The sequence below is a fragment of the Anastrepha ludens genome, chromosome 2 (genome assembly GCF_028408465.1).
Source record: "Anastrepha ludens isolate Willacy chromosome 2, idAnaLude1.1, whole genome shotgun sequence".
Classification (NCBI taxonomy): Eukaryota; Metazoa; Arthropoda; class Insecta; order Diptera; family Tephritidae; genus Anastrepha; species Anastrepha ludens.
Genome location: NC_071498.1, coordinates 79,047,632 through 79,063,229, shown reverse-complemented (window position 1 = coordinate 79,063,229; position 15,598 = coordinate 79,047,632). Strand labels below are relative to the sequence as shown.

Here is a 15,598-nt window from a genome sequence, read left to right as displayed (position 1 = left end):
CGCTACTATGCTAAGCGTGTTCTCTCCTTTCACACAACAGCATCATGCCCCATGCCAGTCCTTTGTAATAACAAAAAGTTGAACCTTTTATTTAAGAGCTTATAAACAGACTGATCGTAGGTCTCTGTATTGAACGATACAGCGGCTGTACGGCGATTCCATTCAGCGTGTGGTACTAAAAATCAACGAATTAGCCAAAGGAGAAAAAAGAAATAGGATTAATAAAATAAGGCTAGCAAAAGTCTGGCCTGGTAACGCCTGAGTCGCATTCAACAACAATAATAACATCAACAACATATCGCACAGAATTGGCAACAACTTAGCTTGGACTATGAATGAATGCCAAGAACAACAAACGAACAACAAATGGCCAGAAATGGTTGCAGCAACAGCGACAACCACAACAACATTTAGAAAGACATGGAAACGAAGTTGAAAAAATACGCAAACCGTGTTCCAGAGATTAATAAATTGATGGCATCCATTGCACATAACGTGTAACTAATGGCGGTAATCAATTTTGCTTTACATCTCAATCTGGCTTAAAAAATACGGCCAATACAACGGCAGGCGGCTAGCGGCTGGCGGCTGACGGTGCAGGCGATTGCAATACAAATAAAAACAGCAACAATATTAAAAAGCAAATACAAACAAATAAAGCAAGTTTTTTTTCCAAAAATTGAGGCTGGACAAGGTTCACTCCAGTAGTCCTTATATTATTCAGCAAAGGTGGCCCACATAATCATGGAAAGGCATCGCCTTTTTCGCTCACATTGGAAAATCGGTTTATCCCAACCATTTTTAGTGAACCGAATTATGATATGCAGGTACACCTACATATGTTTGTGCTCAGTTTGTAAGTAAAGATGAAAATTGCAAATGCCAGTAAAGAGCTCAAATATCTTCTACTATATTTCCGAAAATACAATATCAGCACGACAGGTACACAAGTCTTTGCATTAAAACCTTTCCTTTTATACTCAATACTTTAACCTTCACTTTTATCTTCGTATAATGAGAGAAAATGTATTTTGTCACGAAAGTGTCGAAATCCTTTTAATTGATGTCAACACCAAGGACAAAGTATTCGAATGGTAGAAAATCCCATTTGTGTTTATATTTGCATTTTGGCAAATTAGTTCTACTCCGATTTTGCAGAATTAGCGCAGCGTCTAACCGCTTCAACTGTTGTTAATTTGCATGATTTCCTAGCCCGCTTATTGTGTATTTTACGCAGCATTCTTTTACGCCAAATGCGAGCGCATCCCCTGGGTCATGTCACTAGTTTTGCAAATACAGGTATCATGCTGCTTTCACTTTTACTAAGTAAGGGTCTATGCCGTTAGGCAAATGTTTCTACTCCTGAAGTGGTGGAATGTGCTGAGATGTAGAAAGAAGTTGATCAGTTGCAGAAAATCAAGCTATACATTGAAAATATTTCAAAGGAATAAATTGTAATCTGCGGCCACCGTAGCCGAAAGGATTAGAGTTGGCTACGGATTCGATACTCCGGGTTTGAAATACTAAATGATAGAAAAAGTTGTTTCTAATAGCGGCCGACCCTCGGCAGGCAATACCAAACCTCCGAGTGTATTCCGGCCATGGAAAAAGCTCGTTTAAAAAATTTTGAAAATACTCATACATAATTATATATGTATATAAATATATATAACGAAACTTTTTTCGCGTAAAACTTCTTATTTTTAGCTACCAAAAAACTGTCCCGCGAAAATTATAACTTATAATTCCTGGTTTTGAATGATATTTATAAATTATATTTATATGTATTTGTATGTATGAATCAAGGCACATTGATCAGGTAGTAGAAGTAAAGCACTTGATTTTGTTTTTTGTGGGATCCCTACAAAATGCTGTATATCAAAATTCTTTTCGTACGAAATACTGTAAATTAACGTAACAAAATTCTGCAGTGACAAAATTCTGTATTTACAGAATTCTGTATTTACAAAATTCTGTAAAAACAAAATTCTGCACTGTCTTAAAAAAATCCTGTATTGACAAAATTGTGTATTGACGAAATTCTGTACTGACGAAATTCTGTATTAACAAAATTCTGTATTGAAAAAATTTTGTGTTGACAAAAGTCAACGAAAAAAGGAGTTCTACGCAAAAATACGGTGGATTGCGTAGCCGGAGTTGGACTGATGAGGGTTATTTTTTTGAAGGCCGCCCACGCGCCGAAGGCCGCCCACGCGAAAAGGAGTTCTACGCAAAAATACGGTGGATTCTATTGAAACTGAAGAAAAAAAGTGCGCACTTTTTTTATAAAATTTGTTGAATTTCTTATCATTTACTTACAGCATTTCGTCAATACAGAATTTCGCCAATACAGCATTTCGGCAATACAAAATATTTTTTACAGAATTCTGAAATACAGAATTTTGTATACAGCATTTTGTAAACAGAATATTGTATCATACAGCATTACGTACCCAACCCGTTTTTTGTACTATTTTTTAGTCTCTAAATTGTAAAATTTTGTTGGAATTACTCTAAACTACCATTAATTCTTTCTTCTAAGCAAAGATCATTTGCGAGTCCTCTATTCGTTGGTTACGTTACGTAGCATAGATGTAACAAAAGACGCGAAACACTCGTTAAAAATATATGTAAGAATATACACAATTAAAAATAAAAAGAAATGTGGTTTAGAAATTTAGAAAATGGGAAATCCGATCCTGCCTACAATGCACGTCACCAGCAGTTTCTCAGCCGGTAAACTTTATTTCCGACAGGGTTTACCAGTTCTTATAATCACAACTCAAACACACCACAGGGTGTGCTGAAATTATTGGCATATTTTCGGGGCACTATCTTCACTTGCCAGCCATCGTAATCATTGTGTGAATACATTCGGTTGAGCCCAGGTTTAAAATCCACCGAAATAGAAGTAATAGGAATCAATAGCAAACTTCCGAGTTAGTTTATGTGATGAAAAGTTTCTCATAAAAAACCATCTACCGTTTCTTCTTCTTAATTGGCGCGATAACCGCTTACGCGATTTTGGCCGAGTTTAACAAAGCGCGCCAGTCGTTTCTTTCTCATGCTAACCGGCGACAGTTGGTCACACCAAGTGAAGCCAAGTCCTTCTCCACCTAATCTTTCCAAAGCAGAGGAGGCCTTCCTCTTCCTCTACTACCACCAACTGGTACCGCATCGAATACTTTCAAGGCCGGAGCGTTTGTATCCATTCGGACGACATGACCCAGCCAACGTAGCCGCTTTACTCGCTGCGCTATGTCTATGTCGTCGTGAAGCTCATACAGCTCATTGTTCCATCGTCTGCGATATTCGCCGTTGCCAACGTGCAAAGGTCAAAAAATCTTACGCAGAATTTTTCTCTCCATCTGCCGTTTGGGGGCGACATAAAACATCAGAAGTCAGGGGAGCAGCTCATCCAAACATTCAACAAGGATGTAGGCGCCAATTTTACAGTATACATACGTATATAGGGTGGGCCATCCACCGTTTCAAGCTTAAAATAATACTTGTTTTTAACGTGACAAGTAAATTACATCGGTATTAAGACATAGAGTTAGGTTAACATCAGCGGTCTACGAAAGTGATGGATTTACATTTAAATAATGTTAGGAAGTATTAAAAATTTACTAGCAACATGGTGAGTTACATACCGAAACTTCAAGAGAATTACTTTCTTCGGCAGATCTCCTTCCTTGTAATTTGTGAAATATTAGCGTGAAATTGTATCGCTATTGGATAAAACAAGACGTTCTCGCGCAGGTACAGTGCGCAAGTCAAAAAAATTGCTATTGTTGCTAAAAAATATGCTGCTGAAAGTGTGCAAGATCACCAAGCACATCAATTTGTCGTCATTCTTAAAAATTGAACATTTCACGCACATACTTGCTGTGTTGAATATGTGGGTTCATCCCATCGCCTACTGCAAGGCCAGCCGTTGAAGTCATCTGAATGAAATAGTATTCCGGTACAAGGATTGTACTTTCAAATAAAAAAAATCATTTGCTTCTCGGTTAAAGCTAGCTTCAAGTTTTGAACACTAGATGGCCCCCCACACTGCATACACATATATTGGGTTGAGGAAAAAGTAATGTCGTATTTTGTCAATTGAGCGCGACATTTAAACATATCTTGCGTTGCACTTATTGCATCGGGTCACACAAAACGGCCATTTGAAGACGACAATCTGTACTACAAGTGTCTCTTTGACAGCGTTGTCATCGTACGTTTCAATCTTAAGTTATAGCGCGTCAAAGATCGAGTCCACCAAGCAAGAAATTCGTCATATTTAACGTTTTTACTATCTTAGAGGTAAAAATGCAACGAAGGCGCCGGCAAAAATTTGTGATTCGCACATCACAGCGTTGGTTCGATCCATTTCGTTCTGGTGTAGTAGATGTCGAAGATGCACCCCGTACTGGTACGCCAATCGTCGTAGAGACTGATAAAGTCGTCGAAATTATCCAAAGAGACCGGCATGTGAGCATTCGCTCGATTATTCAGGAACTAGGTGTAGACCACAAAACCGTTTGGAACCATTTGCGGAAGATTGGATTCCAAAAAAAGCTGGATGTTTGGGTGCCACACGTGTTGAGGCAAAACAATCTCTTGGACCGAATCAACGCTTGCGATTCTCTGCTAATACGGAACGAACTTGACCCATTTTTGAAGCGGATGGTGACTGGCGATGAAAACTGGATCACGTACGACAACGCCAAGCGAAAAAGATTGTGGTCGAGAAGCGGGGAGCCGGCCCAAACCATCGCCAAGCCCGGATTGACCGCCAGAAAGGGTTTGCTATGTGTTTGGTGGGATTGGAAGGGAATTATCCACTATGAGCTGCTCAACTATGGCTATCGACTGTGAACAACTTGACCGTTTCAAGCAGGCGATTGACTAGAAGCGGCCAGAATTGGTCAATAGGAATGGTGTTGTGTTCCACCAGAACAACGCTCGTCCTCACACATCTTTGATGACCCGCCAGAAGCTATGGGAGCTCGGATGGGATGTCCTATCACACCCACCATATAGTCCGGACCTGGCACCAAGTGACGATCATTTCTTCCGGTCCATGCAAAACGCCCTTGGTGATACCAAGTTGGTCTCAAAAGAGGCTTGCGAAAACTGGTTGTCTGAGTTTTTTGCAAATAAGGAGGGAAGGTTTTATAAAGGGGGGATAATTAAGTTGCCTTCTGAATGGCAACAAGTTTGCGAACAAAACGGGACATATTTGACTTGAATCGGATAATTCTAAGTACATTAGATAAAGCATCAAATTTCGATCACAAATACGACATTTCTTTTTCCCCAACCCAATATTTATTTCCTCTTGTTGTAAAGAATTTATACAAAACCAAACGGTAGAATAGGTTTAATTTTTAAAAGAGATGGTCGCATTTTTTATTTTATTTCCAAACATCTACGGGTTTCCTATTCTAATAGCTTTCTATTTTAACAATTGTGCAAGGAATCAAGAATGGAATAAATGATAGAATGGAAGATTGCGTGCTGAAAGGTCCGCTATCATTATGGGTTCGAGTTTGACGGCAGCTGCTTGGATGTGATGTCAAAAACGAAAAGAAAACACACAAAGCCACTTCGATTTTGTTTATATATTTTGGTCTCCAGCTTTTCCCTTAGGCAACTGCGGATTACTACGTATATTCACGGTCTATTTATTTAATTATTTCTCCTATTAATTTTTATAATAAACTAATAAATATTATTTATTCCAAAATGTTACACAAACGTTCGCAAATTTGCTTTCCATTTGGATCATTCGTGCAATTGTATTAGATTCTAGCACTTTTTCTTTACCTCCCATTCGTACTATCTATTTTCTGACATCAGAGCAAGTCTCTATTTTATCGTTCTTGGTGAGGAATGCGCAGAGGGTGTAAAAGTTGTCAGAATTTTTATGAAAACATTGTTACTGGCTTATATACAATTTATTTCTTTATTTCCATAATGGCAACTCCTTAACCTAATACTCAAACCAGTTTTCGCTTTAACATCTCCAAATCGAACATTTACACCAAATCCAATTAGACTAACAAAATGAAAAGAGAAATTTAGAAATTTACCATTTTCTACTATGAGTCGCTGCATGCACACCATAATTCAACACACTACTCGATTCTACTCGACTACAGTACTCACAACATTTTACTTGAATGAGTAAGGAAAAATTCCACTTAATACTTTCATGGAATTTTTTGAGGCACTTTCCTTGACACTTACCAAATTGACTGCGCATCCAGGGATACAAAGGTGATGGCATCCCTGATGACTGCGAATTTGGATTTTGCGATGGTGGTGTATGTTGTCCGGGATGTCCCTGATGCATTTGAGGTGGTCCTTGCGCTTGATGCATCATCGATTGTGGTGGACCGCCAACGGTTGGAACGCCAGTCTGTTGTTGACCGTACATACTCATCTGATGGTGGTTTTGATGAACCTTTTGGACAAGGTAACAAAAAGTTATTTATAAAAATATTCATAATATTTAATCTCATACCATAAATAAAAATATATGTACTAAACCAAAACTAGTCACAAGCATATCCGGTAATGTTAACACACAAATATTGTACAAAAATCTGAATTTTTGTTGGGTTATTTCAAATTAAAAAAATATATTTACATTTATTATATTTTACTACAACATCGATCATTGAGGATCCTTCTTACCTCATTAACATCTGGAACTCCGACATCGTTGTAACCCAACTGCGATATTGGAAAACATAAAAAATTGATTTGCTTTAAATTTCCATAAGAAAATGCTTTTTACAGGCATGCAATTTTTTCAAATCAGATTTTCTATACACGAATTCCATATCTGTCATATGGGGTATGATCTGATTATTTGTTTAAGGTGGAAAATATCGTAGTTTTTAGTGATTTTTGGAAGTCTAAATTCCTTGAATAATATCTGTTCCACTACTTTGGCCCTAGAATACTATATTTTATGTGAAACATTCACCCTTTAATACCAACGCTCGCCTGTGTGACTTTTTTTTTTTATAATTGGCGCGTACACCCTTTTTGGGTATTTGGCCGAGCTCCTCCTCCTATTTGTGGTGTGCGTCTTGATGTTGTTCCACAAATGGAGGGACCTACAGTTTCAAGACGACTCCGAACGGCAGACATTTTTATGAGGAGCTTTTTCATGGCAGAAATACACTCGGAGGTTTGACATTGCCTGCCAAGGGGCGACCGCTATTAGACTGTGTGGCTACCCTTGCAATAAAGGGAGATTAGAGGAACTAGAGACATACCCGTAAAGTGGTTGAATGCAGCAGACAAGACCAAATTCTAAGAATCCATAGTTTGTGCTAATACACAGGCGAATATACATATGTACTAAACGGTGAGTTTCACTGCAATCCTAATAAATATGTATGTGAGTAGTTACATATATCCCCACTCACCTGTGCTTGAGGGTGTCCCATATGATGCGGCAGTGTCATTTGCGCGTTCATGTGATGTCCACCCATTTGATCGACTAAGGGTGGTGAGCCGCCTTCGTGCACCATACCAAGTCCACCCACGGCTGCTTGCAATTTACAGCTGGCATAGACAACAGGCTGTTGCTGTTGGGCTGGATGTGTCACCTGTTGCGTCACTTGCGGATGCTGTTGATGCTGAGACGCCGACTGTGGCTGTTGCGTCACCTGCTGCGCCTGTTGCTGCGTCACTTGCTGCTGGGGTTGCTGTTGTTGCTGAAGCAGTGGGCTACCATTCACTTGGGGCTGTTGTGGCATACCCACCTGACTGGAGGGACTATCGGGCCGCGAATAACCTTGGTGATCCATACTTTGGCCATTGTAGTAGGGCATGCGATCGTAGGGCGGGAAACGCGGATAAGGCATATTGCCTTGATTATTTGGATGCTGACTGTAGTGATGCATTTGTTGTGCATCGAGATCGGTGACACCATTGCCCGGATAGTGACCATGGTGCATTTCGGGCCCCATATAGGAATTGGAAAAGTATGACGCCATACTTTCACAATTATTTGTACTCATTGTCATATTGAAGGGTTCTATTGTGTCTGTAGTAAACGTGGCGGCGGAGTTTATGGTAACTGAGGGTAACTATGGTTGCGAGTGGTGCTTCGCCGGCTTGATTGCTTGCTATTGAATAGTGAATTGTCGGAAGCGCCTTGATGAAGCCTTGGGGATGTACGAATTAAGCAGCACGGATTTGGGATTGTGTTGGCTGTATAGATGCTTGGAGCTACTTGATTTTCAGCTATACAACTTCTTAAGCTTTTACAGTTACCTATGCGCAACAATAAACTAACGCAGTGTCGTAGATGCTAACCTGTTTGGCAAATAAATAAAATAAAGTCATAAAAACGAGACTTAATATATGTAAATTCCAAATTACTCACTTAAATCTGAACACTTAAGTACAATATACAATTTGTCCTTAGGTTAAAGTGTTTGAGGTATAAAAATGATTTGCGATTCTGCTTTTCGAGTTTTTTTACTTTTTTTGAGTTGAGTTGTTCTATCGCCACCAATAATTATCCTTACGAATTTGCAGTTTTCCTTTTTGTGAGTCAGTAAACAAAACCTCCAAAAATAATTTTGCAAATTTAGTAATTTGTAATTTGGTATTGAATATCGGCTGATCCTATTACTTAAAATTTAGCTTTAACTGCTACTCGTACTAATAAAAAGTTTTGATTCGATTTGAAGTGAAACTCTGAAAAGAAAATAACAAAGAGAAGAAAATTGGTTAGTTAGATGTTGAAAGTTTGAAAATGTACATCCATATGCAAATATGTTGTTGATGTATGTATGTATAAATGTGTTTACACCCCGTTAGACCCCAGTTGTTGTTGTTTTTTTTAAACCAGTTTTTAAAATAATTCTTAAATAAATATATATAAATAAAGTGCTCCCTATGATAATATCATTACGAGTAACGCCAACACTTTGCTGCACTCCAAGATCAGAACTGGCACTATACGGCAGATATTTCTGAGCATATCAAAAGAGTGATCTTCGCCAAAAAGCGATGCTGTGGCACATATGCTGGGCAACTTGACTAATTATTATTTCTATGCTCCAGCTAATCTTTAATACTTCGGCTGCTTTTAAAGTGCGGAAGTGCACTGTGAAAAATTTATTGAAAATTCAATTGAAATACAATATGTATTTATATTTAAATATTTATTGTTCCTGCTCTTATGGGTGTTTCTGTGAGTGATTGGTGATACTTTCCAGTCATAAAATCATTCTTACAGATACAGTGGGATAGATTAATACAAACGAGTACCTAAAAATCACCTTTTTTAAATCGGTTTTATTGAAAAAGAAAGTGCCGTTGTAATTATAATTGAATTTTGCATTTACGAGGATCGCCTTTTATATTTTGCGCGTTTGCAATTTTACAGGTGATGATATTTTTATCGATACTCGATCTTTTTATCAAAAAATTAAGTATTTTCAATGATTTGAAAAATTAATCTCACCCCAAAGTTGGAATTAACTAGTTAACTTTTTTGTGCGATGATTTATTACGATTTTCGACATGGACCATCGATACAAGAGTGCATTGATCAACTTACTTCGACTTTTGACGTTGAAGCACTGCATTTAGCCACTGTAAAACGTACAGCGAGTTCTAACGTGGCCATCGATCCTTGCTGGATAAATTTCGTAAAAGCCGTTCAAAAATGGCTGTTTTGCCAGAAACAATCAACGTTGTGCGTCAATTAATAGCTCAAGATCGCCATGTGAAATATCACGCGACAGTTGTATCCTTGACTATTAGTGGTACTAGCATACACTCAATATTACATAAACACTTGTTCTCGTTGAATACCGCACGATTTGGCAATTGCCCAAAAAAGAACTCGTGGCGGTTGGTATAAAGAAATGTTAGAGAAATTAAGCCGCGGTAGTTCAAAGCATGTCTATGGCATCGTAACACGTGACGAATCTTGGATCGATGTATTTATCATATATGAAACATAGATCCATAGATCCGGAAACAAAACAGCAATCGACAGTATGCGTGTTCCAAGGCGAGCATAATTCAAATAAAGTTGGTTTTTCGGAAAATCTGGTTATGACCACATGGTCATGTATAGTATTTTTGTTCATGAACATCAATGTCTTTCAACACCTGAAGAAACTATTGAAGCCTTTAAATAACTCCTTCTTTGTAGCAAAAGTGCTTTGAAATTTTTTTCAAGCGAATGTAGATGTGTATTAACTTCCATGGAGAATATTTCGATCAACGATATAGCCATTTTTATTATTACTTTACTGTGTTTTCATTATTGGGCGCAAAATATAAATGACGACCTTCGTAAGAATGGAATGTTTTGTAACATAGGTGAACAAAGGAGATGTAAATAAAAGGCAATCCCCGTAGGAACGAATTATTTCATTATAACATCACCAGGAGATGAAAATGTTCAAATTTGAGCTCGGTGGCTCTAGCTGACGTTTAGCTTTTAATAGCCAAGAAGTTAAATTAATTGGAATTAAACTGATTGCAGTCGATTAAGGAATATTTCATTATTTTTAGAGCTAATAATAAAAATTTCTGTAATGATGATAATCAAATAACACTGTCCGATATGCCATGAATATCAAAGAGCACATTCACGGCACATTCTTGTATTTAAAGCTTAATCTGTGTGAGAAAGCGACCGCCAGAAAAAAAAATCTTAAATGCATACTCAAACCCTGCATACTCAGAAACTATCTAAAAATTTTGATTGAAAAGTTTGGAATATTGAAAAAATCTTTTTGAATAAACAGAGGAATTGAAACATTAGTTTGAAACTTATACAGTTTTTGTAGGAAAATTATCTACATTTTCACTTTCTATAAATATTTTCTATGTCGAATGAGAATTGCAAACCAGCGGTCTAGACGAAGAAAATAAAGAGCACATAACCTCTCTAACTCTCTAACAAAAAGGTCAAGTTTGAATGAATCAATATCTCTTTGACTAAAAATAAACTACACGCAGACATATATGTATGTAAGGGTCTTTTAAAAGATACTGCTTTAAATAAAAAACTTTAAATTCTATCAAGTTTCACTATTTTGACGTGATAACGTCTTATAATTCGTTGCTCATTCGTCGTTATCTTGCTCAATCGTCGTTATCTTGCTCATGGTCGTTACTTTGCATGAACTGCAAGCGAAAGCGCTGAACGAACGACAAAGAGCACAACGCTCGACATCTTGCTCTCTCCTACTTAAGTGAGCGTATATATATATATGTATATGTATGTAGTATATGCGCATTTGTATATAAATTCACATACTTATATTTGCATATGCCTTCTTCCTGTGTGCATGGTAATGAACCATTACTCTGTTGAGAATAGGACGATGATAGAAAAAGTAGGAAATGAAAGGGAGTGTTTCGAGTGTAAAGTGTCTTGAAAAAGGCAAATCGATGATGTTGCCTCTTAGTGTTGTTGACTTATTAACGTCTGATGCTCAATCGAAATTGAACATATCGTCCCCTTAGTATTATATAACAATAGCCTATGTGCTCATAGGCTATTATTTTTTTATTGAATTTTTGGATTCTCCATCGTCGATTTTATATGTGGTCAAAATTTTGTCAAATTCTAGTTCCACAAAGTGGTTCAAAATGTCAGTCAAAAAATAATAAATATTTACAGACATAACGAGATTTGAGTGAGAGCTACTTTCGGCAAAAAGTTTGAAATTCATTTTCTCAAAACATCAAACAATTTATAGGCTATTTTAATACTAAGGGGACGATATCTTTCATGAATTTGATAAATGTTTCGTCATTTTTAAGGTTTGTGTATGTATGTATGTATGTATGTATGTATGTATGTAACTTGACCTATTCCATTGCGATTCCATTTACCTCCTCCTCTATATCCATACAAAATATCTACCAATCAAATAAAATTAAAATTTTGTTTTGAAAATTGCAGCCATTACATCAGTATTTTCTTATGACGTTGTCACGTTAAACTATCGTCAGTAAACCGACTTTACAGACAACCTCTTTTTTATTCAGAATACGTCTCAATTCACAATTATATATGAAAAATAACATAATTTAAATGTTTCCAATGACGACATCTACAGGTGAAATCCGCCAAACGGTGAGTCATTAATACCTGTTTGCTGAGAAAGTCGACATATCGATGTTTAAGGTTGTTCAGCAACAATACAGCAGCAATATTCTCAACAGGACGTCCAGTTTTTGGCCTGCCATTCCTTTTTCTATCCTCGATAGAACCAGTTTTTTTGGAAAAACCTTTGAATTGTCGCCTCATTCGGTCGATTATTTTCTCCAAAAAAATCACGAATTTTTCGATGTGTAAAGACCGACCATTTTCATAACAAGTTTCAACTTTCACTTTTAAAAGACCCTTAATATATAATCGGCGCTTACACCCTGTTTTGGGGATTTGGCCGAGCTACTCCTCCAATTTATGGTATGCATCTTGATGTTGTTCCACAAATGGAGAGACCTCATGACAGAAATACACTTGCAAAAAATCATTTATATTATTTGGTATTTCATGCTCAGAATGGGTTTCGAACCCAGGCCCTACCGAATAGTAGGCAGACACAAACCCATTCGTCTATATACATCAATATATAAGTAAATTCGCAACAACCTTAAAGGGTTTCCGAACTACTTTTTTGTTAAAAAATCTTTTGGTTTCTTATTGAGTGGCATGTTACCATTTTGTATTTTAAATTTATTTTAATAAAAAGAATATCCCAATAAGAGAAATTGATCTTTACCACCACCATCAAGCCACGTCATTTACCCCTTTCGTTATAAGAATTCCAAAGCAGATTGAATTTTTGTTTATTGAAGCGAATTTTCAATGGATGAAATTCTTAATTACAAAAACATACAACAACATGCCAAGCTCGCTGAAGGTAAGAACTTTTTCAATTTTCAATTTTTCGTACAATAACCCGTACCCGAATGCAAACATACATACTCGTATAAATGTTCGTACTCATGTTTTCCAATGTTTGTACACCAAGGCCAGAGTATCCCTGCAGGGAAAAGTCAAACTAGTATGGAAACATTCTAGTTCAGGCACTGGTATTTAATGGAAGAAATCATACTAGTTTGTCATTGACTAGAATAGTAGCAGTAGTAAAATGAGCAATTTGTCAGCAAATTAGTTGATTTTGGTTTAAATAAGAAAGTTTAGGACTCTTTTATGGTGATGATGATGTAGTCGCGATGGGGAGAGGATTAATCATATATGTATACATACACCCTGGTATATTAAATAAAGGAACAATTAATTAATATTTGGGTGAAATTCATTCACTTAATATGGAGTCTCGCACCGCAAGTCAGTAAGATTGGCAGAACTGAATTATATTCCCAGTTTAAAGTTTAAAACGCACATAGAAATAAATATTTGATACTACACTCGAAGCAATTTTATTTCTTACTTATACGCAGCAACCGAATTAAAATTTAACTAGCATAAATTTTAGTTATGTTTCTAAAGTGAATACTTTAAATTTTATATTGGGTTGGGGAAAAAGAAATATCGTGTTTGTGATTGAAATTTGACGTCTTATTTAACGTACTTAGAATTATCCGATTCAAGTCAAATATGCCCCGTTTTGTTCGCAAACTTGCTGCCATTTAGAAGGCAACTTCATTATCCCCCCTTTATAAAACGCCCCTCCTTATTTGCAAAAAACTGATACAACCAGTTTTCGCAAGCCTCTTTTGAGACCAACTTGGTATCACCAAGGGCGTTTTGCATGGACCGGAAGAGATGATAGTCACTTGGTGCCAAGTCCGGACTATATATTGGGTGCGATAGGACATCCCATCCGAGCTCCCGTAGCTTCTGACGGGTCATCAAAGATGTGTGATGACGAGCGTTGTCCTGGTGGAACACAACAAAATTCCTATTGACCAATTCTGCCCGCTACTGGTCAATCGCCTGCTTCAAACGGTCAAGTTACTCACAGTAGAGGACCGAATTAAGGGTCTGGTCATAGTTGAGCAGCTCATAGTGGATAATTCCCTTCCAATCCCACAAAACACACAGCAAAACCTTCCTAGCGGTCAATCCGGGCTTGGCAATGGTTTGGGCCGGCTCACCGCTTCTCGACCACAATCTTTTTCGCTCGGCGTTGTCGTACGTAATCCACTTTTCATCGCCAATCACCATCCGCTTCAAAAATGGGTCAAGTTCGTTCCGTTTTAGCAGAGAATCGCAAGCGTTGATTCGGTCCAAGAGATTTGTTTGCGTCAGCACGTGTGGCACCCAAACATCCACCTTTTTTTGGAATCCAATTTTCTGCAAATGGTTCCTTACGATGACAATACTGTCAAAGAGACACTTGTAGTACAGATTGTCGTCTTCAAATCGCCGTTTAGTGTGACCCAATGCAATAAGTACAACGCAAGATATGTTTAAATGTCGCGCTCAATTGACAAGATACGACATTTCTTTTACCCCAACCCAATAATTCTATTAGTTTTTTTTTATTCTTTAGAATTTACTTATGTATATCGGGTGTTGTTTTAAGAGCTTGAGAACTTAAATGATTAAATGATAAAGCAAAACATAAATATTGTTGAAATTGATTTTTTTTTTATAATCTGATATATAATTTCATGTTATTTTTTTTTTTAATGACATCCGATTAATGACTTCAACATTGCAATAAATCGATTGTTAAGCGCATTGTATGTTGTCGATGTTTAGCTGTTTAGTTTTTGAAAACAAAAATTCAGTCAGCATGCCCCGATTGAGCTTGCTATTCATCTATAAACTTCGCGAACAGATTAATTTTTTTCGAATAAATGTCCACAATTTGGAAGAATTGTTTTGGGATTAAACGTTTCATAATGACTTGCGGAGCCTTACTGAACAGAAATGTTAACACATTGTACCATTCTAAGCTGTTTAGCCATAGTTATGATATCAGTAGTTCTCATGCAGCTATAAAACACTCGATAAGTTACATTTGAACCAATTTTTGAATCTTCCATCAATTTCTGTACCCCAAAGAAATCTCGTTAAATTTTAAGAAAAAACATCATCTGTGTACACTTTTAATGCACTTTGATACTTTTTTTTTAAACATTGGAATGGAATGCATGTCTCTTTTTTATATTTTAACTGGCCTAACACTGATTAATTGAGAAATATATTGGACTAGATTTTTTGGGCTAGTATGAGCTGGAACATGGCCGGAAAATTGACAATCCGTAGTGCATTGCCGTGTTAAAAGTACCACTTGCTAACATTACAAAATATAGAAGGCGCACTGGTTGACTGGTTGGAATTTTTCCCCACAGGGATGTATGTGTGTATGTATTGCATGTATGTGTGTACTATGCTATGTTGCACGCAAGTGAACGAATGTACTTCTTTCTATATGTATTGAAGCAACAACGAGCAATGCTAGGAAAATGTTGTTGTTGGCAAATATTCCAGACACTTTTCAGCTTTTACAAACTGTTGAAGGTGCAAGAACTACTGGAAATGGGAGAGAATTGGCATACAGCAAGGTTTATCTAAGCCGAGGAAAGAAAAATTCGCCTGAAAGCTATAAAATTTAATTCCTGA

The 15,598-nt window shown here is 37.1% G+C and overlaps 1 protein-coding gene across 2 annotated transcripts in view; it reads right to left on the bottom strand.

Annotated features, from left to right (window-relative positions):
* LOC128871932 (homeotic protein antennapedia) overlaps nt 1-15,598 on the bottom strand; it is a 122,901-nt gene that overhangs the window by 27,979 nt on the left and 79,324 nt on the right. The window contains exons 2-5 of one of the 2 annotated variants that reach the window (XM_054114116.1): nt 8,399-8,715; nt 7,434-8,328; nt 6,691-6,729; nt 6,241-6,457 (exon numbers count right to left, since the gene is read on the bottom strand). In XM_054114116.1, coding sequence (XP_053970091.1) covers nt 6,241-6,457; nt 6,691-6,729; nt 7,434-8,036 — 859 coding nt within the window. In that variant the 5' untranslated portion in view covers nt 8,037-8,328; nt 8,399-8,715. The remainder of the gene's footprint in view (nt 1-6,240; nt 6,458-6,690; nt 6,730-7,433; nt 8,329-8,398; nt 8,716-15,598) is intronic. The other variant, XM_054114118.1, reaches the window with a different exon arrangement.